Here is a 21809-nt window from a genome sequence, read left to right as displayed (position 1 = left end):
AAAATGATGTGAGCCTTTCTTTCTTTCTTCTTTCCTTTACCTTTCTCCCTCTCTCTCTTTCTTTCTTTCTTTCTTTCTTTCTTTCTTTCTTTCTTTCTTTCTTTCTTTCTTTCTTTCTTTCTTTCTTTCTTTCTTTCTTTCTTTCTTTCTTTCTTCTTCTTCTTTTTTTTTTTTAGATGTATTTGCTTATTTGAAAGGCAGAGTTAAAGGGGGACAGAGAACTTCCATCTGCTGGTTCACTCCCTAAATGGCTGCAGTGGCTGAGACTGGGTCAGACTGAAGCTAGGAGTTTCATCTGAGTCTCCCATGTGTGTAGGGGCCCAAACACCTGGGCCATTTTTGCTGCTTCTCCCAGGTGCCTTAGACCAGAGGTGGAGCAGCCAGACATGAAACGAAGGTTTTCTGCCCCTTCCTTCCCTAGCCTCTAGCTTAATCCCCTGCCTGCTATATTCTGCTTTCTACAAAAGCTGTTCAAAGTCCCCTGTGACTTCCTTATTACGACAGCCAATGCCTATCTTCATGATCCTTACCTCACCCGGTGCGCTGGTAGGAAACACTTGATCCTGTTGAGTATTCTCCTATTTGAAGCACTTGCCCTTGATTGGAACCGGGTCATTGGGATTTGATCTCACCTCTACCTCTCACAGTCTCAGTCATGGCAGCTCGTTTAACCCCTGAGCCTCAGCCTTCTCGTCTGTAAAAAGGGACTCGGGATGTCCCTCCATCACGGAACTGAGGAAGACCCAGTGAGTTCCCATTCCAAGGGGCGCTGGTGACACTGGTCTGGGTGGCATAGTGGTTCTTGTTCCTTGCTGTTGAGCTCTCCACATTTTCGTTCTGCATTTTTAAAAAATTTTCTTTTTTCTTTTTTTTTTCTTTCTGCATTTATGCCTCTTCTTGATCTTGTTTCTCTGTCAGTTCTGGTATGATCAGGAAATGAAAATCACTGAAGGTATTTCACCTACGGAATTTCGCACATGGGTGATGAAAAGTGAGAGAGGTTGCTGGGATGGTCAGGTCACCGGCAGTAGCTGGAGCAGCATGAAGTGTCTCCTTAGGGCTTGGAGGGTCAGTGGGAAGAGGAGATGTTAGCAGAATCCAAGACTGCAGGGGAACTCGGACTGTGGCATATAACTGCTTAGGGCTAGGGCCACTGAGGAGCCAGGAACAGGAATCCACTGTGGCCTGGGACACTGTGAGGTGACTGAGATGTGGTTGTAGAAAATGGAGTGAGAAGATGTTTATTTTGGTGTGAAGAAACTGCATGGGTCGGGAGTCTTCAAAAAGGTTATGGAAAATGCATATCATGGGAAAAACTGTGTGGATTTCAACAATACTTTTACCAAAAGAAACCTACGTTTTCTTTCTTTTTTTAAAATTTATTTTATTTTGGGCCCGGCGTGGTGGCACAGTGGTTAAGGTCCTCGCCTTGCACGCCCGGGATCCCATGTGGATGCCGGTTCTAATCCCGGCAGCCCCGCTTCCCTTCCAGCTCCCTGCCTGTGGCCCGGGAAAGCAGTCGAGGACGGCCCAAAGCTTTGGGACCCTGCACCCGCGTGGGAGACCTGGAAGAGGCTCCTGGCTTCGGATCGGCATAGTATCGGCCCGTTGTGCTCGCTTGGGGAGTGAATCATCGGACGGAAGATCTTCCTCTCTGTATATCCGCCTTTCCAATAAAAAATAATAAAAAATCTTTTAAAAAATTTATTTTATTTTTATTGGAAAGGCAAATTTACAGAGAGAAGATAAAGATTCTCTGTTTGCCGATTCACTTCCCAAATGCCTCAATGGCTGGAGCTGAACTGACCCAATGCCAGGACCCAGCAGTTTCTTCCAGGTCTCCCACAAGGGAACAGGGTCCCACGGCTTTGGGCCATCCTCTACTGCTTTCCCAGGCCACAGGCAGGAAGCTGGATGGCAAGTGGAGCAGCCAGGATATGAACCGGTGCCCATATGGGATCCCAGCATATTCAAAGAGAGGATTTAACAATTGAGCCTGGTGGGAATCCCAGTACCTATAAAACTGTGTCACATTAAAAAAATAAATAAATATTATAAAGAAGCAAAACAAAAACAAAAACAAACAATTGAGCCATAGTGCTGGGTCCTTTGTTCCATTTTCTGCAAACTCTCTACAGTCCCCTGCTCTGAAGAAGAAAAGCTTGAGAGAGAAATAGTCCTGCCTTCCCATCTCATTCTGCCTCCCCCCTTTATGCTGCCTCCCCCCTTCATCCTGCCTTCTGGTGTCATCAGTATCTCCCACTGGGCTCAGGTATTCTCGTTGGTGGACATGGGTCTCCTGAGTGGCCAGTCAGGCTTTCCTCAGATTTACTAGATGCATACCATTAGCTTTTCAGTTGTGTTTCCTGCCATGTGGAGAGTACCTGCTTAAGAATAAAGGCCGAAGGATCAGTGTCTGTCCTGGTGGTTAAGATATCTGAGGCCCGTGTTGGAGTACCGGCGTTTGATACCTGCCTCCAGCTCCTGACTCCGCTATCTGTTGGTGCAAACCCTGGGAGGCAGCGGTGCTGGCTCAGGTACTTGGGTCCCAGCCACGTGTAGGGGAGACCCGCATTGAATATGTGGCTCTGTTATTGTCCAGCCCACTTCTGGCTATTATGGGCATTTGGAGAGTGAACCAGCAGCTGAGAGTTTGCTTTCTGAAATTAAAAAGAAAAGTAAACAAAGAAACGAATGAAGCCAGAGAGCAAAGTAGAACTGGGAATGAAAAAAGGACAGGATCTTTGATTTCTGGAGCCAGCTGATCCTGAGGCCAGTATAGCATGGCTTTCTGGTTGTAGGAGTTAATAAGATCCTGTTTTTTTTTTTTTTTTTTTTAACACTGTTTTCAAGTAGGGTTGTCACCTGAAACAAATGAAAAGCTGGTACATTGGCCTTAAAATATGAAGTGGATGGAAAGCACTTGGCTTAGTGGGCAGGTGCCTCTGGAGTTGTCTGCACCCCATATTGCAGTGTGTAGGAAAAGTTCTGGCTCGGTTGCCGACTCCAGGTGCCTGCTAATGTGCATGCACTTCAGGGGGTATCAGACAGTGGCTCAAGAAGTTGAGCCATGTAGGAGACCTGCATTCAGTTTCTGACTCCTGGATTTGTCCCAGTCTTACCTGTCATAGGCATTTGGGGGTGGGTAGGTGGGGCGGGGGAGAGAGAGAGAGAGAGAGAGAGAGAGAGAGAGAGAGAGCGTGCGAGAGAGAATGGGATATTTAATTCCTATCGGGGGTGTTGGTCTGCAAATCAGTTGGTGGCAGAGGTTGTGTTTTCCCTAGGTCCTTTAGGGCTTGCAGAGTCTTCATTCAGGTTCGGGATGGGAAAAGCACCACAGCTGAGGATGGTGCTTGAACTAAGTTTCTAAGGTAGGTAAGACTTCTCCCTGTGCCATGCATGGGGAGTGGGTTTTGAGAGTCTCGAGCTGGAGGTGGGCAGGCAGGTGGGACTGAAGACCACTGAGTGCTGTCACATGTAGGTTAACGTGGATTCTTGCAGCAGTAGCCAGCCCAGGGGAGGGTTTTCGAGTAGGGGAACAGGTGCTGTGATCAGAGTTTGGGATGGGGAGACTGGCAGTGAGAGAGGTCAGGTTATCCTGGCTTACATTGGTGTTGTTGCTGGCAAGAAGAAAGAGTGGGGAAAATTCAAGATGACGGGACTGGGCCTGGTGGGGATGACTGAATTTCTAGTTCAAGAGATTCACACGCCTCTTGAGGAGGGAGAAGGTGACCTGGGGAGCATGTGTGCCAGTGAGGTGTAGACGGGATGTGGGTTTAGGTCAGGAGTTCAGGATGGAGGTTGTCTGAAGGCTGCTATTGGAAACCTATACAACTTCAAGGCTCAAACACAGGATGCCTCCCGGAAGCTCTGGGCGGTCCCCAGGGCTTGTAGCTGAGATGTGGGTGGAAGGTGCAGTCGCTGAAGTCAGAATTCAGGAGGGTATGAGGCCACAGCCACCTGGGGACTGAACGTTGGTGGAAGATACTGGGAAGAAGGCGGGTGTTTATGAGAAACATAAACACCTCAATCAGCTGATGGCCTGGCTGTGGACCCCAATTCGACTGATAATGGGAGGGGTCATGCACCATCTTCATGGCTGCCTTGCTGTATGGAATTCTTCATGCAGGGATCAGGAATTCCTGTACTCTGTGAGTTTTCCTTTGTGGGGATGAACAGGAGGGGCGTTGGGAAAAGGTGTTTCAGATAGTGCAGGTACTTTTCAATGCCAGTGTCTTGAACATTTGTCATTCATTCCTGGCTCTATGCTATGTGCTGATGGTGTAGAGAAAGATTAGAAGAAAGAAAAAAGGTCTCCCAGGGCATGTGGCCTAGCAGCTAAGCTGCTGGTTGGGATGCCTGCTTCCTGGATTCGCATGCTGGCTGTGCTTTCAATCCAGACACTCTGGGAGGCCAGTGCTGGCTTCAGTTCCTGACATCCACATGGGAGTCTTGGATTGAGCTCCTAGCTTTGGCCCAGCTTAGTCATTGTGGACTTTCTAGGGAGTGAAGCAGTGGACGGAAGTGTACTCTCTCTCTCCCTGAAATTGTTTGTACCAAATTAATTCGTCTTTTTGTCTTATTTACCATGAACTGATTAAAGTATTCTCATATTTATGAGCTCTGTGGCCTTGAGCTTCTGTCTGTCCTACACATCTAAATTCTAGATTGTCTTTCGAGGTGTTCTGAAACTTCAGAGTGAGTTTAGAAAAGTGTATGGACAAGCACATACTGAGACAATGCTAGCTGACGGTGTTGACTTAGAAACAGACTCGGAGAAGGCACTTCACGGCCAATGATTTTTTATTGAATGTGTTGGTCAATTTATTTTGAGAGGCACAGATAGAGAGACCTCCCACTCACTAGTTTACTCACCAGATGCCTGGAGTCTTGCACTTGGATGGTCACCTGCAACCACTAAGGGTATGCATTACGCGGACACCCAGCCACACTAATACGGGATGCTAGTGTCTCATGTGACAACTTAGCTGCTATATCAAGTGCCCCTGTCCCCCTCGCCCCAGTAGTTTGAGAGGTGGAGACAACACTAGAGGAGTAAAGAAATGAGATAGGGAAGGGAAGGTGATCAGTCGGGTACAGCACCAAGTCAGTTTCCCTAGTCATGGCTGGAGCCGCACCTTATACAGAGCACCCTGGGAGTTGATGATCCCTGACCCGGGGAGAGAGCTGAAGTCTTTAGACAGAGCTCTCTTTTTGCTGGCTGAGGGCTATCTGGGTGGTATTGGGGTTTTTATTCCTAAGCATTTGCCATCTCATCTGCCCCGTGTGAGAAAGCAGGTTCAGCAGCCAGGAGAAGCCTGCAGGGGGAATGGGGTTGATGGGCACTGAAGTGGTCAGAGTAAGGGGGGTGTAAAGCTGGGGAGCTGACAGTATCTGCTGCAGTTATCCTAAAAGGTATGTACTGGCACTCAAGTGGGCTGTGGCCTGATTAGGATGTTGGTTGCTTGTCCAAAGAGGGGATATTTAAAATGGAGAGTGAAGAAATAGTTGCTTTATAAGTGGACAGGGGAAGAAAGAATAACTTGGGTGGAGAATGAGCAGGTGCCAAAGCTTGCCAGTATCAGAAGATGTGTACATGACCTGCAAGGGGGTTGGTGAGTGACTTGGCTGGCAAGGTGGGCAGCGGCAAATCCAGGGGCCTTAGCCAGAGCAATTGGAAAGCCAATCAGGTATGTTTTTTTAAGATTTATATATTTGAAATGCAGGGTAACAGAGAAAGAGTGAGAGACCTTCCATTTACTAGTTCATTCCCCAAAAGGCTGCAATGGCTGGGGCTAAGGCAGGCTGAAGCCAGGAGCTTCTTTGTGGCCTCCCACAGTGCATATAGGGGCCCAAAGCCTTGGGCCATCCGCCACTGCTTTCCAGGTACATTAGCAGAGAGCTGGTTTGGTGTGCAGACTCCTGCTTTTACCTTCCAAAATTGTAGTCTCCACTCTTGCTTTGTACTTATCTCTCAGCCTTGTCATTCCCTCAGTTACCTGACCTTCTTCAAGAGATGCTAGTAGTGAGTTTGCTCTCCTTTGGAACACTTGTGGGAGCAGTTGCCTTGGTTAGGAGCTTCAGTTCACGTGCACTCTCATGATACGGATCCAGTCATATTCTTTGACAGCAGAGGGTAGGAGAGTGGGGATGCAAGAAGTCACTTGTTCAAGGCTGTGTACAGATTTGGAGAGGAGGGAGGCATTTGAATTTGAGTCTGGTTGTCCTTCCAGGCCACACTTTACTAGCTACACTATCACTGGATGGGCAGTGTCTCAATATATTACGGACTTCAGGCCGGCATTGACTGTGCTGCGTCTCTCCCGTCATTTTGCTTTCTAGCTTTGCCCATTTCCCCTTCCCCATGGTGCCAGTCTCCCCTTGTTAGAGGAGTTTTCTAAGGCTCTCCGCCCCCGCCTGCTCACCCTACCATCCCTGCCAGGCTGCTTGCATGAGTGCTCTCAGTGTGCTGTCCCCCGCTGCCTCACCATCTGTCTCCTCTTGCCTTAGCACATGCCCCCACTGCCCTGGGTGTACCCACCCTTCCTCCCCAGCACCCCCCATCACTGCTCAGAGGGACCAGGAGCTGATCTGTTAGAGAAGGCCAGGCCTGCAGTACTGCTGAGCCAGTGAAGCCCCTCCATTCCCAGGCTCAAGTTTTGCAGTTGAGCAAGCCCCGGCCCAGCCAGGAAGGTGATGTATCAGAGCAGGGTCAACAGAGATTGGGTTACAGCATAGGCCTCCAGAACTCTGGCTCAGGCAGGGTTGGTGTTCCCTAACTGGCACCATGAGCTGGCTTCCCTCCATTGTGTTCTTCCTTGCTGTGATTCCTTTCAGATCTCTTCACTCCTATATCCTCAGGCCCGTGCCTTGAACACAGTAGGCGCTTAACAAGCAGTGACTGAATGCATTCTTTGCCTTCTCCGTCCTCCCTGACCTGCCTTGGTGTCTCTGGGCTCTCCCCTTTGACCTCTGGGCCCATGCAGCCATGCCCCTACCTGCCCTGGGTTACTCGGAGGCATCTCTGGACAGATCTTCCAGCACCCTCAGGGCTCCCAAGTTCTTTAGCTGCAAAATCACCTTTCCGCATACTTCACTATGATTCTTGCTATGTGTGGGGTGGTGGTGTGGCGTAGCAGTGTCCCATATGAGTTTTGGTTCGAGTCCCTGCTGCTCCACTTCTAATCCAGCTCTCTGCTAATGTGCCCTGGGAAAGCAGCAGACGGTGGCACAAGTGCCTGGGCCCCTGCACTCACGTGGGAGACTTGGAAGAAGATCCTGGCTGCTGATTTCAGACTGATCCACCTGTAGCCTGTTGAGGGGTGTGAGCGAGATCACACAGACATGTCTAAGGTTTATTAAGGAGTCTTTATTAACCAAGCTTAGTGATAATAGAGCATAATAGCAAATCACAAGTCTATACAGCAATCCAACCAATCATAATCCAACCAAATATAATTCCAAAAGGAACAAATGGTCATTATCCTTAAGTCCATCCATTAAGCTGAAGACACCTATGTCCCAGCTTCCCCAACAATATAAGTTACCCTAAGAGATATGCAATGAATAACCTGGACACACTTACAAAGCTGCAGACATTCAACTGTCCCTGGCTTCTCTGCCCACATTCCACTACTGCTAGGCCTCACCTCTCCTGGAACTCCTGACAGCACACAAACCAGAAACAACATTATTATATTCATTGTCCCATCTAAGCAGTACACAGGGACCATGCTTAGGGGATTACCTGTCCTGGGTAAAGCCAAGAGTTGAGGTGCCAGAGTAATGGAAGCACCTGGCCAGAAAGAGAGCGAGAGCCTCCGCTTCATGGGCCTTTTAAAGGGGCTTCTGAGGGGAGTGGTTACATGACAATGCAATACCGTCCCCTCTCAGTTGATAGGTCAGTCACAGGTGGGCAGGAGCGAGTACCTAAGTGTTGTGGGTTAAGGAGTTGATTAGTGCTCCTTGGGGGTGGGCAGGAGCAGGAACTGGGCTTGTAGCTAAAAACACTTAGACTAATTGGACTTATCTGCATCAAATATCCTGGCTAAATTAGGATGTGGGGGAGTGGTTGAGGATGGAATTATCATTCCATTGCTGTTAGAACTCAGCCACATTTCATTTGCCGACTGTCAAGGGGTGCTGGCTATCACTGGCTGCACCCCATAACACAGTCATTGCGGCCATTTGGGGGAGAGCCAGGAGGTGGAAGAGCTTTTTCTCGATCTGTCTCTCTCCTTGTCTCACTTACTCTGTCTTTCAGATAAGTAAAATAATTGTTTTTAAAAATGCTCTGTGGCTAGAGTTGGCTTCTCTTCCCCTCTCTGCTTGCTGTGGCTTGGGTGCGGTCTGCCCCCCAGAGGATGTGTGTGGGAGGCTTAGACCTCAGTGTGGCAGTGCAGGGGGTGGGGTCTCAGAGAGATTGGTTTTGGTTTCGCTTGAGGAGCCAAGGATCCCTGGCAGGAGCAGGTTATTCCGTGCACTGGGGCCCTTCTCCATGTTGCTAACCCCATTGTGTGTCTGCCAGGCTGTGGCACTGCCAGGGTGCTCTCACCATCATGTTGGCAGTGTGCTGTTTGGATCCTCCAGCATTCAGAATCACGGGCCACATATACCTCTTCACTGTATGAAGCATCTAGAGTTATGTATTTTGTTGTAGCAACAAAAATGGACTGAGACACCTCCAAAGTATCGTCTCCCTGTGTGAACATCACTGTTGCTTCAACTCTCTGTTTCCATGGTCATTGTCAATCAGACCCAGCTCCCTCCTTCCACTACTATCCCCATGCTAGGTCCAATCCATCTTTTCTTTGTTTTATTAAGGATTTATTTATTTTTATTGGAAAGTCAGATATAGAGAGAGGAGGAGAGACAGAGAGGAAGATCTTCTGCCCAATGACTCACTCCCCAAGCGGCTGCAATGGCTGGAGCTGAGCCAATCCGAAGCCAGGAGCCTGGAGCTTCTTCTGGGTCTCCCACGCAGGTACAGGGTCCCAAGGCTTTGAGTTGTCCTCCACTGCTTTCCCATGCCACAGGCAGGGAGCTGGATGGAAGTAGAGTAGCTGGGACATGAAAATGCCAGTATGAGATCCAGCGTGTGCAAGGCATGGACTTTAGCCAAAAGGGTACCATGCCGGGCCCTATTCTTCAAAAACAAATAAAAAAACCCTAGAAATTTAAAATTCAATCAAACGAAGTCAACCAGATTGAGCCAATTTAAATTTTAATATTGATTTGAGAGGCAGAGAGAGAAAAGAAAGAAACCAGGAGACAGAGACAGTAAGCTTTCATCTGCTGGTTTGCTGCCCAGATCCCCACAATGACTGGCTGGGCCAGGGAGTCAGAAAGAGGGTCATCCAGGTCTCCCATATGGGTGACAGGAACCCAGTCACTTGAGCCCTTACCACTGCTTTCCAGGGTCTATACTGGTGGACAGTTGAATTGAGCCAGATCTGGGTCACCAATCCAGGCTCTTGGGTGTCTTCACTGTTGGACCAAATGCCTGCTCCCTTATCTAAATTCTGCACTTGGTCAGCAGAATCCACCTGCCTAAGTAGTGCCCTGTGTCTGTGTCATTCCCCTCTGTGGAGACCTGCTGTGGCTCCCCACTGCTTATACAGTAATCTTCCAAGTCGTTACCCTGCTGTGATCAGACACCTATTTTCCCTTCTGGCCTCCTTCTAGAATTTATGTCTTTGCCAAAGGATTTCCTTGTGAGCTGCCTGGCATGTCACATGAGGTCTTGATTGCTTGTGCCTGCCAGGTTTGTCTCTTGGTGTTTCCAGCTGCCTTCTTTGTGTTTTAATGTGGTCCACGGATCAGTGGCCTGGCCATCACCTCGGACCGTGTTGGAAATGCAGAATCTCAGGCCTTGTTCTGGACCCACAAAGTCAGCATCTGCATTTTGGGGGGAAAGATTTATATTTATTTATTTATTTGTTTATTTATGTATTTATTGATTGATTGGTTGAAAGACGTATAGAGAGGAGGAGAGACAGAGAGCAAGGTCTTCTGTTTGATGATTCACTCCCCAAGTGGCCACAACGGCCGGAGCTGAGCCAGTCCGAAGCCAGGAGCCAGGCAGCTTCTTCCAGGTCTCCCACGCAGGTACAGGGTTTTAAGGCTTTGGGCTGTCCTCTGCTGCTTTTCCAGGCCACAAGCAGGGAGCTGGATGGGAAGCGGGGCTGCTGGGATTAGAACCGGTGCCCATATGGGATGCTAGTGTGTTCAAGGTGAGGACTTTAACTGCTACTAGGTGACCATGCCAGGCATAGAATCTGCATTTTTCATATGGTGCTTAAGTGATTTGTATGCACGTTAAGAAGACAGTCAGTGTCAAAGATGAGGTCATCAATCTGAAATAAGCAGTTGTATCATCTGTGGACTTCTAAGATCCTCACCTTAAAAATATCTGCATTTATTTGGATGGCCCAGGGGCTCCTATTAAAAAACAATTCTCCAGATAATTCTAATGAACAGCCAAGGCTGAGATGCAGTTACCTTAGGAGAATTCTCTGGCATACCAGGGAGAATTCACCAGCAGACAAGCATGCCCTCAGCTTTTCTCATACTGCCTGCCCAGGCAGTAATGTATGTGACTGATGGCATAAACGCCTTTGGAGGAGTTTGGCAGTACATGTCAAAATGACTGGTTTCTTTTGATAACTGTTTCCTTTTCTGTTTGTGTCTATCCTGTGGATAAACCTAAGACTCTCCACTGCGAGTTACCATCACTAAAGTCTTGTGCATTAAAGTGCCTCGTGTCTTCTGACCCTTGGACTGCAGAAGCGCATGACCACAAATGTCCCTGCATTATGGGCTGGGCACCTGGCACGGTTCTCCTTCACTGCAGTGTCACCTGGCAGGGAAATGACCACTTCTGGAAGAGTACAGTTGTCAGAGGCGCCCATCCCTGCAGGTACACCTCTTCCCCGTGGGCCACCTGAGGGCGTGGCCAGAGCATCAGTGTCCCCTTGGTGTGGCCCGTGTCTCACCCTGCCCCCCCACCCCAGCACAGACAGGAGGAGCTGAGCCTTCTCTTGGATTTTGGAACACCACACGCGTGTGAATTCTTGTGCACCTTCCCGACTGCTCCCGCTCTGTGTTCCCCGCTGGCCCCTGCTCATCCCCCCCACGCCTCTGTGGAACAGTATCCTCCAGCTTCATAGTGGTAAATGCTGTCTGTGCCACAAGCCAACAACCTCCCCTGATTGCAGACCCAGTGTCCCATGGCCTTCCTGATGCATAGACCTGCGTCTGCCACAGGCTCCTCCAACAGAAGCCCATCGACCTACTCACCTGTCCCGGAGACGAGAAAACCCCTCTGCCTTTCAGGTTCACCTGTCTTGGAAACTGGTGATTCCATTTTCCCAGTTCAAGCAAAAAAAAAAAAAAAAAAACCCCAAAAAACAAAAGCAAGCAAACAAACAAACCCCTCAAAACCCACACAAATTTCTGCCCCAGTTTGAATTATCCTTTGCTGTTCTCTTTCTTGCCCCACATGCCCCCTCCATCAGCAAAGCCTTGGCAGTATATCCAGAATCTGACCATTTCTTGCCTTCTGTCCGGTTGCTGCTGCTGAACTTGGTCATCTCTTCCGTGAATGGTTGATTGTTGCACCCTTCTGACCAGTCTTGCAGTTTCCACCCTTTCCAGCTTTGGTTGGTTATCAGCAACCCAAATAGTTCCTAGAAACAGAAGTCCCAAAAGGTCTTTGCCTTCTGCCAGGGGCCATTTGTACATGTATGATGCCACTCATATGCCATACAAAGTATCAGCTTAACAGTTAGCCTGGTGTGGACTGGCTGCGTTTTGAGTACAAAGTGTGATTGCTTTGGCAGGGCCAGACTCAATGATTTTGCAGAGCTTGCGTGGCCTGTGGGCCAAATGTTCCCCACCCCTGGCTTATAAAAATCATTCCAGGGCCCGGCGCGGTGGCGCAAGTGGTTAAAGTCCTCGCCTTGCACGCCCGGGATCCCAGATGGGCGCCGGTTCTAATCCCAGCAGCCCCGCTTCCCTTCCAGCTCCCTGCCTGTGGCCTGGGAAAGCAGTGGAGGACCGCCCAAAGCTTTGGGAACCTGCACCCGCGTGGGAGACCCGGAAGAGGCTCCTGGCTTCAGATCGGCATAGTATCGGCTGTTGTGCTCACTTGGGGAGTGAATCATCGGACGGAAGATCTTCCTCTCTGTCTCTCCTCTCTGTATATCCGCCTTTCCAATAAAAAAAAAATAATAAAAATAAATCTTTAAAAAAAAAATCACTCCATATGGGAGTGCCTGGGTTTGACATCCACCTCTGCTCCTGATTCTAGTTTCCTGCTAGTGTACCCTGAGTGACAAGTGATTGGGAGACCCTGGATTGGTTTCCTAGTTTCTGGCTTTCAGCTGGCCCAGCCCTGGCTGTGCAGGCACTTGGGGAGTAAAACCAGTGGACGGAACCTCTTTGTTTCTCTCAGTGTTTCAAATGAATGTATAAGCTAATTCATTAATTTAAAAAAAAACCAGAGGCATTTTGGTTCTCCCACAGCCCTCTTCCAGTCCACTGTGGCCTCCTAGGTGGTTCTCAGCCCTCTGCTTGCTTCCTGCTTTGCCTCAGGACTTTTGCGTTTGCTCTTCCCTCTACTTGGGATGTTCTTTCCTCATGCAGCATCAGGGCTTGGTCATTTGTTTATTTTGGGCCATTTGATCATATGGATTTTTGCAACCCTCACCCCATGCTTAAACTTGTGGTGAATGAATATTTTAATTCCCAATTTAAGTTGCTGCCTTTCAGGGAGATGAAAAATACCAAGTTCAAGAGTGAGGGAATAAATGTACCTTCGCACACAGGTGTGGGCCACTTGACACATGGGAAATACCCATTGTGGGTGGGCTAGAGGGTTATCTGTGAGCAGGAACTGAGCGTGATACCTCTCAGTGTGGTCTGTGGCGGACAAGGAGGAAACCAAGAGTGGTGTGCCAGAGAGTGGGCTCTGGTGGAAAGAGACCCTTTGCCCACCTGCTACCCCTTTCTGTGGATGCACAAATGGGATGGGCTGTAGTACACACCTTGTTACTTTGTGACAGCATCATGATGATGCATCCTGGGAAGGTAGGTGTAAGCTGGGAGTAGAAGAGAGCATTATTGTGCAGGGGTACAAAAATTTCAGCTCACCTAAGTTTTACTTTGTCAGTAATAGCCTCTCTGTGCCTGGTTTTCATGTTTATCCCGTACATAAATATATTTGAAGATTTTGTTTATTTTTTTAAGATTTATTTTATTTTTATTGGAAAGGCAGATATACAGAGAGGAGGAGAGAACCATCCAATGGTTTACTCCCCAAGTGGCCAAAATAGCTGTTGCTCAGCCAATCAGAAGCCTGGAGCTTCTTCCAGGTCTCTTTCACAGGTGCAGGGTTCCAGAGCCTTGGGGTGTCTTTGACTTCTTTCCCAGGCCACAAGCAGGGAGCTGAATGGGAAGTGGGGCCACCGGGATCAGAACCGGTGCCCATGTGAGATCCCAGCGTGCCCAAGATGAGGACCTTAACTGCTACACTATTATGCCGGGCCTGATTTTGTTTATTTTGAAAGGCATATTTTACAGAGAGAGACAAAGAGACATGTCTTCCATCTTCTGGTTAATTTCCCAAATTGCCACAGTTAGAACTATGCTGATCTGAAGCTGAATGCCAGGAACCTCTTCTGGGTCTGCCACATGGATGCAGAATCTCATAGGTGCAGGATTTGGGCCATCCTCTGCTGCTTTCCCAGACCATAAGCAGATAGCTGGATCGTAGTGGAGTGGCTGGGACGCGAACTGGTACCCATATGGGATGCCCATGCCACAGTGCGAGCTCCAACCCTGTATATTTTGCTAAATGGCACTTAGACCCCAGCATGTTTGTTTAGCATGGATCTCCTCTGCTAAGCTCCTCAAAGGCTGCGGCTCCATCTTGTATGCTTGGATGGGATTTCAGGGCATGAACGAAACCTAGGATGGGGATGGAGCACAGATATTTGTTGACTCAATAATGAAATACATCCTATTGCTTTTAGTGGCAAAAGACTTAGGAAGTGGTTATAAATTGGAAGTGATGGCAATTTTTTTCTTCTATGGAAAACAGGGTGGCATGCATGTACAAACACACATGCACACACAAAATGGAGAGAGATATCCATCTGCTGGTTTACTGACCAGATGGCAGCAGTGGCAGCTGGGGTCGGGCCACGCTAAAGCCAAGCATCAGGAGCAAGTCTCCTAAGTGGGTGACAGGAAGGAGCCTTGGTACCTGATATAGATGTCCCAGCTGCTGGGACACTGCGTATTCCAGCCATGATCGTTTCTGAAATGCAATATAATGGGCCTTCAACAAACTCATATTATGAAGAAAACTATACACTAATTTCAAATTTTTCTTGGCACTAAAATAAATTTACCTTAAAGTCCCATTTCCACAAACTTTTTGAAGTACACTTGTAATTAAAAAAAAAAAAAATCAGCCCTAAACATACAAGAACTCCACAGAAAACTGTTAGAGAAATAGAATTAGAAGATAAAAATATTCTGTTTCATGAAGTTCTTGGACGTCATACGGATATGCAAAATTGGCAAAATGTCTTATGAGGAGAAAAAGCAGATAGTATTTTCTGTTATGTGTGTGTGTGCACGCATCTGTGCCTCTGTGTGCCAGGCTTAGAAGGACCGGCTTTACCTCCTGGCAGGGCCGTTCTCTGTCTCTTTGAGAGTGGAGATGCTCCCCTGCTGAGGCTGTCTGACTGCATCAGGCATGAAGACTCTTCTCTCTGCCCTCCTAACTTGGTCAACAATGGTTGATATTGATTAAAAAGGAAAAATGTCACTAGTGCTTCCCTACCACCCCCCAAAAAGACACTCTCAGGATCTTGTGAGAGGGGCATGTACATTGTTCCTTGCCCTGAAACCCAGGCTTAATAGCTACAAACACAAGTGAGATAAGGCTAACCTGTAACCAATGGGAGGGAAGAGACGACAACCTTCTGGAAGTTGATTAATCCATTCTGATCAAAAGTGAGTGGTAGTTGAGCCATGGCAAGTGTATTCTTCTCTCTCTCCACTGGATTTCACGACCCATCTCTCTCTCCTGAGTGGAGAGATTGTTTTCTTTTCTGGCCGGTGTTGTGGGGCAGGCAGAACCTTGTGTCCTCTCAGTTGCCCAGATTTGGTTGGGCCATCCTTTCCTGCTTTTTTCCCTCCTACCCTTTATGTGAAACATTGGCCTAGCCAGATGGATGAGGACAGGCACTGAGCCCTCCACGTCAGCCTCTCCATCTTCCCTCATAGCAGTCCTGTTTCAGTAAGGGATCACCCAGCCCTCACTATGCTTCTGCCCAGCCTTCCTGCAAGGGGAAATAGAAGAAGTGGTTTTGAGGGGGAGGAGGTGATGTTGGTGATTAAACCAACGTCCCACTGTAAGGCAATACTGTCGAGTTGTCTTGGCTGTCCTGCTGTGGCCAGATTCTCCTCCCCATGGAGGGAGGACATGACACTATATTTGAGTTATTCTTGAGTATCCCTGTATACTGTTCCAGAGTGGACACTTTTCATCTATAGGACCTTTCGAGATCAAAAAAACCTCTGCATGTTTCCAAGCATATGGTCTGAGCGAAGTGCCCCCATCTCCACGTCCAGCCTTCCACTGTAAGAACAAGGTGGCCTCTGTGTTTCTGTGTTTTTCCTTCAGTTATTCTGATTGCCTTAGACTCTGCAGTACACAATGCTGAGTGAGAGTGGAAAGGATGCTTAGATGACAGACACACTGCAATGTGTTCCAGCTTCCCAGGTGTAGAAGCAATGTTTGTGTTTCCCATGTAAACCAGAGTTGGCATCACGTGGATGAATGTGTTCTCAGGTGTTGACCTTGTCATGCCTGTGCTGTAATTGAAAGCAAAAAACAAAACCAAACCCAACCCAACCCACTCTGTTTTCTGTTTCTTTGTGTTTGGATTGTCACGAAGTTGCTGCAGAAAGGCTTGCTGTGGACACCTTTGGGAATCTCGCTGGAGGTTCATGGTGTTGCAGTGAATGGGTAAGGAGAGCCTGTTAGCTGTGAGCTGCACTGTTGGCAGCGGCCACAGGTGTGCGGGCTGTCTGCTCACTCTGGTTCCACAGCCAGAACACATTCGCTGTGAAGCAGTGGAGAATCCTTACATTGGAGAGGCTGCTTGAGGCCCTGGGTGTCGGCGGGAGGCAGTCATAGCTTGGTAGGAATCCTAAAGCCTCCAGTCACGACTGGTCGGTGTGTACACTTACTGACTGGCGAGTCATTTTCCCCCATTGAAACTGTTATCCCTTCAAAAAAATGGGCTCATAAGATTTTTCAGAATAATATTCATGAGGCTGTGTATTACAGGGTCCAAAAGCTGCTCTGATGCCACAGGAAAGCCATATTTTGGATGAGTCTAAGGCGGATTCTTTGCCTGTTTCTGGCAGATACTGATGGTAGCAGTGAGTGTACCTTATGGTGTGTGGGGTGCCTTAAACATTGAGCAATTAAAACATGGAAGAAAAGAGGAACGCTCTTCTAGAATAGCAGGTTGTAGACACTGAAGAATTATAAAGCAGAATGCAAAGAGGAACAAGGAAACAGACCCAGTTCTGCACAAAGGGCATGTGAGTTATCGGGAAGAAAACCCCCAACTCAATGCTAAGATTCATCGACCTCAGGGCCAATGTATAGACAGCCTTAAGTAAACAGCTCGCAGTAAAGGCTCACAGTTCTATTTACCTTGCCATTAATAGGATTGTTACTGTGATCTGATTATGGTAGACATTTTTCATCTCCTCTCCTTTGTTTGATTTTCATCATGTTTCAATAAGACTGAATTACCCTTGCTTGTTCCGTATGATGCTGATGATGGTGATGATGGTGGGGGCTGAAAGGAGGAACAGGAATTTTCCTGATATATGAGCTGTATGCCTTGAGAAGAAAAGCTCATTTCAACTGGCACGTATTCACTCCCAAAGGAAATAGATAAGAGGAGCTAGACTTGATCAGGAAGTTCATATTTCATTCATTTCTTCATCAAATATTTATGCAGGGCCGTGTAGCGTACTAGGTGCTTCTGGTTGGATCCTTGGCAGCCCATTGCATGTCAAGGCTTTGCAGGTTCTTGTGTTTCCTGTTTTATCCTCAGATTAGAAGATAAAAGTCTAAAAGCAAAATTATTACTCCTTTCAGCTGCTTACTGCTTACTATCAATGTGTAGGAAATGTGGGTTTTTTACTTTTATCTTGCGGAACTCCCACCACTTTGTGCTTTTTAATTTACTGTCTATTTAGAATATGTAAGGGGTCATATATTTGGCAACTGTTAAAAAATTTGTTTGACAGGCAGAGTCACAGTGAGACAGAGATCTCCCAACTGCTGATTTGTACCCCAAATGACTGTAATGGCCAGGCTGGAGCTAGGAGCCTGAACTTCTGTCTGGGTCTTCTATTTGGATGGCAGGGGTCCCAATAATTGGACCATTTTCCTCTGTTTTCCCAGACACCTGTGCTCATGTGGGATGTTGTTACAGTCAGCAGTGCAACCTGCTGCATCAAAAATTCTGGCTCCAGTGTTTTGTAACTCTTAATGCTGTTTTTTATTACAATGGCCTAGCCAATGAGAATTTTTAAATAAAATTCTGAGGACATACTTATCTTGATCTTTGTTAAAGGGAATGTGTTCAGTGTTTTGTTGTTAGATATAAGAGTTGCTATTCATTTTTTTTATAAAGATATATTTGAAAGGCAGAATAATGGAGAGGAAAATACAGAGAGACAAAGAGAACCTCCATCTTCTGGTTTACTCCCCACATGGCTGCAACAGGCAGAGCTGAGGGCTAGTTCAAAGCCAGAAGCCAGGAGCTTCTTCTAGGTCTCCCATGTGGGTGCAGGGGCCCAAGCACTTCGGCCCTTTTCTGCTGCTTTCCCAGGGCACAATAGCAGATAACTGGATCAGACATGGAGCTGCCGGTACTTGAATTGGTGCCCTTAAGTGATGCCAGCAATACAAGTGGTAGGCAGCTTTACCAGCTGTGCCATAGTGCTGGCCTCTGTTGGTTTAACAAATTAAAAATTTTTTTTCAAGTCATAGGTTATTATTTTTAAAATCTGGAATAGATGGACTAGATTTAATAAAAATGACTTATTAGCATCTGTAGATTTGATAATTTTACTTTTATGCATGAATTCTTTTTAATATAATGAATTGATTTCCTAATACTGACCTATGTATATTTGTCCTTTGGATAAATCCTACTTGGTCTTGGGTTCAGCTTGCTAATATTTTGTTTGGTTATTTTGGATATCTGTTTTCTTTGGGTTACGCTTTTCTATGTCTTCTCTCCACTTGGTGACTTTAGTTTGGTTAATCAGATTTGCTTAATTCAGTTTTATTTTACTCCAAGTTGCATTTCCTGTTTCTGTTTGACTAATGTTTCTAATTAAGATTTTTCTACTGTAGGCAGATTAGTATGTGCAACTTTCTCCAGAAAAAGAAAGAATTTTAAGCTTGCTCTTACCTCCACTTTGAGGATTTTTTGGATATCATCCTGCATTTGAATTCATGCCTATGGCTATTTAAAAAATTGATATCTTGGGCTTAGCACGGTAGGCTAAAGTGCTTGCCTTGCATGTGTTGGGAACCCATATGGATTGATGTTCTGGCTGCTTCACTTCCCATCCAGCTCCCTGCTTGTGGCCTGGGAAAGCAGTCAAGGACGGCCCAAAGCCTTAGGACCTGCACCTGCATGGGAGACCCAGAAGAAGCTCCTGGCTCTTGGCCTCAGATCAGCTCAGCTCTGGCCATTGAGACTACTTAGGGAGTGAACTAGCGGATGGAAGATCTTTCTTTTTGTCTATCCTTTCTCTGTAAATCTGACTTTCCAATAAAAATAAAGAAATCTTTAAAAAATCTATATATCTCATGCATTTTTAAGTGAATACTTTTTCTTCTTATGTTTTTTTCAAGAGATTATTTATTTAAAAGCTGGAGTTGCAGAGAGGCAGAGGGGGAGAGAGAGAAGGAAAGAAAGAGGTCTTCCATATCTTCCACCTGCTGGTTCACTCAAATGCCGCAACAGCCACAGACTGGGCTAGACCTAAGCCAGGAGTGTGGAGCGTCATCTAGGTCTCCTTTATGGGGACAGGGGCCAGAGCACTTGGGTAGTCTGGCGCTACTTCCCTAGGTGTGTTAGCAGGGAGCTGAACTGAAGTGGAGTAGGTGGGACTTGTACCCATATTGGATGCCAGTATTGCAGGGGGAGGTTTTTTTTTTACTGGCTATGCTACTGTGCTGGCTCTTAGTGAATATATATATATTTTAAAATTTATTTTTATTTTTATTGGAAAGTCAAATATATACAGAGAGGAGGAGAGACAGAGAAGAAAGAGCTTCCGTCCACCAATTCACTCCCTAAGTGGCTGTAGTGGCCGGAGCTGCACTGATCTTAAGCCAGGAGCCAGGAACCTCTTCTAGGTCTTCCATGCAGGTGCAGGGTCCTGAGGCTTTGGGTCATCCTCAACTCTTTCCCAGGCCACAAGCAGGGAGCTGGATGGGAAGCAGGGCTGCTGTGATTAGAACCGGCACCCATATGGGATTCTGGCGCTTTCAAGGCAAGAACTTTAGCCACTAGGCTATTGTGCCAGGTCCGTGAATATTTTGCTTAAACCATTGCCACAAACTTCACAGAAATATCAGTTCACTATTAAGCACAAGTGTTTCTTGAACGGAACTTTCCTCTTCCTTAGTTTTTAGCATGCTACATGTGGATGTAGCACCCTAGCAGGTGCGTACTACATGACCCCAACCAGGTGGTTCACCTTATTCTTTTCTTGTCTGCACCAGGACTCTGCAGTTGACCTTTGCCCCAGCTGCTGTGACCTGGGTCGGAGTTGGGGGAGGGATGAGGATGGACGTGTTCCTCGGGGCTTTCTGCCTGGGTGTGTGGCAGTAACAGGACAATAGGCCAGATGAACCCTCCTCAATTGAGGAAGCAGGAAGAGTTACCCTGTAGATAGAGAATTTCACATGTGTTCCCAGAATACACTTCCTCTTTTTGTCCTTCAAGTTGCTCCAGCAACTCAGCAATCCATGGTCCTATGATCACTCTGCTGTCCTTCCCCAGCCCAGCATTTGGTCTCAGCTGCTGTGGTCTTTTGGGATCTGGAATTCTTCCCCATACTCTGGGTAAGAAAATCCCATCTCTTTCCATTTCTAGCATTTCCCACCATGGCCTGTTGAGTTTGGAGTTTTTAACTTCAGCTAAAGGCAGTTTTTTTTTTTTCCCCCTCCTGTGAATTTGATCTTTTCTGCTGTGTCTCTGACAGGAGTTCCTTAAACTTTCCTAGTGACTCCTGTGGCACTCATCCCTGTGCTCTGGTCTTTTGATGGGTTGGTTCTTATTATTATATGGTGGAACTTGAACAAGGTATGGGAAAATGGAGTTAAAAGATACATTTACTTTAGTGCAGAGAAAGTTTGAAATCCATGCATTATGTTTGCATGAGCCTTTACCAGATCCCTTTTACTTTTTTGTTATTTACTTGGAATTTGAAGTGATCTGAGAGGTAACCACAGAGCTTGGCCCAGCCCCACTGTGGATTTAGTACATCTCGTTGCTTCTCACTAGCAGGAATGTAATGACTTTTTTTTTTTTTTTTTTAAAGATTTATTTTTATCATTTTTTCATTGGAAAGGCGGATATACAGAGAGGAGAGACGGAGAGGAAGATCTTCCGTCCGATGATTCACTCCCCAAGTGAGCGCAACGGCCGATACTATGCCAATCTGAAGCCAGGAGCCTCTTCCGGGTCTCCCACGCAGGTTGCAGGGTCCCAAAGCTTTGGGCCGTCCTCGACTGCTTTCCCGGGCCACAGGCAGGGAGCTGGAAGGGAAGTGGGGCTGCTGGGATTAGAACCGGCGCCCATATGGGATCCCGGGCGTGCTAGGTGAGGACCTTAACCACTTGCGCCACCGCGCCGGGCCCAAAGGAATGTAATGATTTTTTAAGCCAATAGTTCTCCCATATAATTAAAAAAAAAAAAAAAAGAGGATTTGAGAGGCAGAGAGAGAGAGAGAGAGAACATGAGCAAGAGAGAGAAACACTCCTGACCCACTGTTTTGCTTCTCAGTTGTCTGTGACACAGGCTGGAATTTGGGAGCTGAGCCCACTTGTCTGATACACAGCTTCCCAGTTCCTGACACTGGGATTGTGGAAGAAGCTGTTTATTGCAAAGTATGAAGCCAAGACCTATGCCATTATGGCTTAATTTGCAGGCTCTTTGAAGGCTGATGGGTAAAGGTTCGAGTGAGGTTGAGTGGTGCAGATCAGGTTTGTGCTGATCCCTGCTTTATATTTAATGTGTGTGATCCTTTTCTTCTTCTTACAACAACAAAACAATAACAGTTTATGTATTTGAAAGATAATACAGAGGGAGAGATGGAAACAGATTTTGCCATCTATTCCTTAGATGGCTGTGATGGCTGGGCCAGGGGATGTCAGAGGTCCAAGGATTTAGGCCATCTTCTGCTGCCTTCCCAGGCATATCAGTGGGAAGCTGGGTGAGAAGCAGACTTAGACAAGGGATGCTGGTGTCTGTACCAAAGCCCCGGGCCCCGTAATCATGCTTTGACTGGTCAGAAGTGTCACATTCTTCTGGGAATTTTGATGATGGCAGAGTGGGCTCCAGTCAATGAAAGGGCAGTCACCTCTTGCTCAGGGGTTGGGGTTCCTGGAGAACTATACAAGACAAGACTGAACATCCAGATGTTATCTGTATGAGGAGATAAGTGACTTCCTAAGTCCTACA

The 21809-nt window shown here is 47.1% G+C and overlaps 1 protein-coding gene across 3 annotated transcripts in view; it reads left to right on the top strand.

Moving 5' to 3' along the window:
• Positions 1-21809, top strand: part of SNX30 (sorting nexin family member 30) — a 103657-nt gene that overhangs the window by 6834 nt on the left and 75014 nt on the right. The window contains exon 1 of one of the 3 annotated variants that reach the window (XM_040963486.1): positions 3697-4151. The exons of 1 other annotated variant lie outside the window; for it this stretch is intronic. In XM_040963486.1, the coding sequence (XP_040819420.1) occupies positions 4038-4151 (114 nt within the window). In that variant the 5' untranslated portion in view covers positions 3697-4037. Of the gene's footprint in view, positions 1-3696; positions 4152-19628; positions 20189-21809 lie in introns of those variants that run through there. One more of the 3 variants, XM_040963487.1, reaches the window with a different exon arrangement.

This window comes from Ochotona curzoniae, unplaced genomic scaffold (genome assembly GCF_017591425.1).
Source record: "Ochotona curzoniae isolate NIBS_2020 unplaced genomic scaffold, NIBS_Ocur_1.0 scaffold_3208, whole genome shotgun sequence".
NCBI classification, from domain to species: Eukaryota; Metazoa; Chordata; class Mammalia; order Lagomorpha; family Ochotonidae; genus Ochotona; species Ochotona curzoniae.
This window is presented reverse-complemented; position numbering and strand designations above follow the sequence as displayed.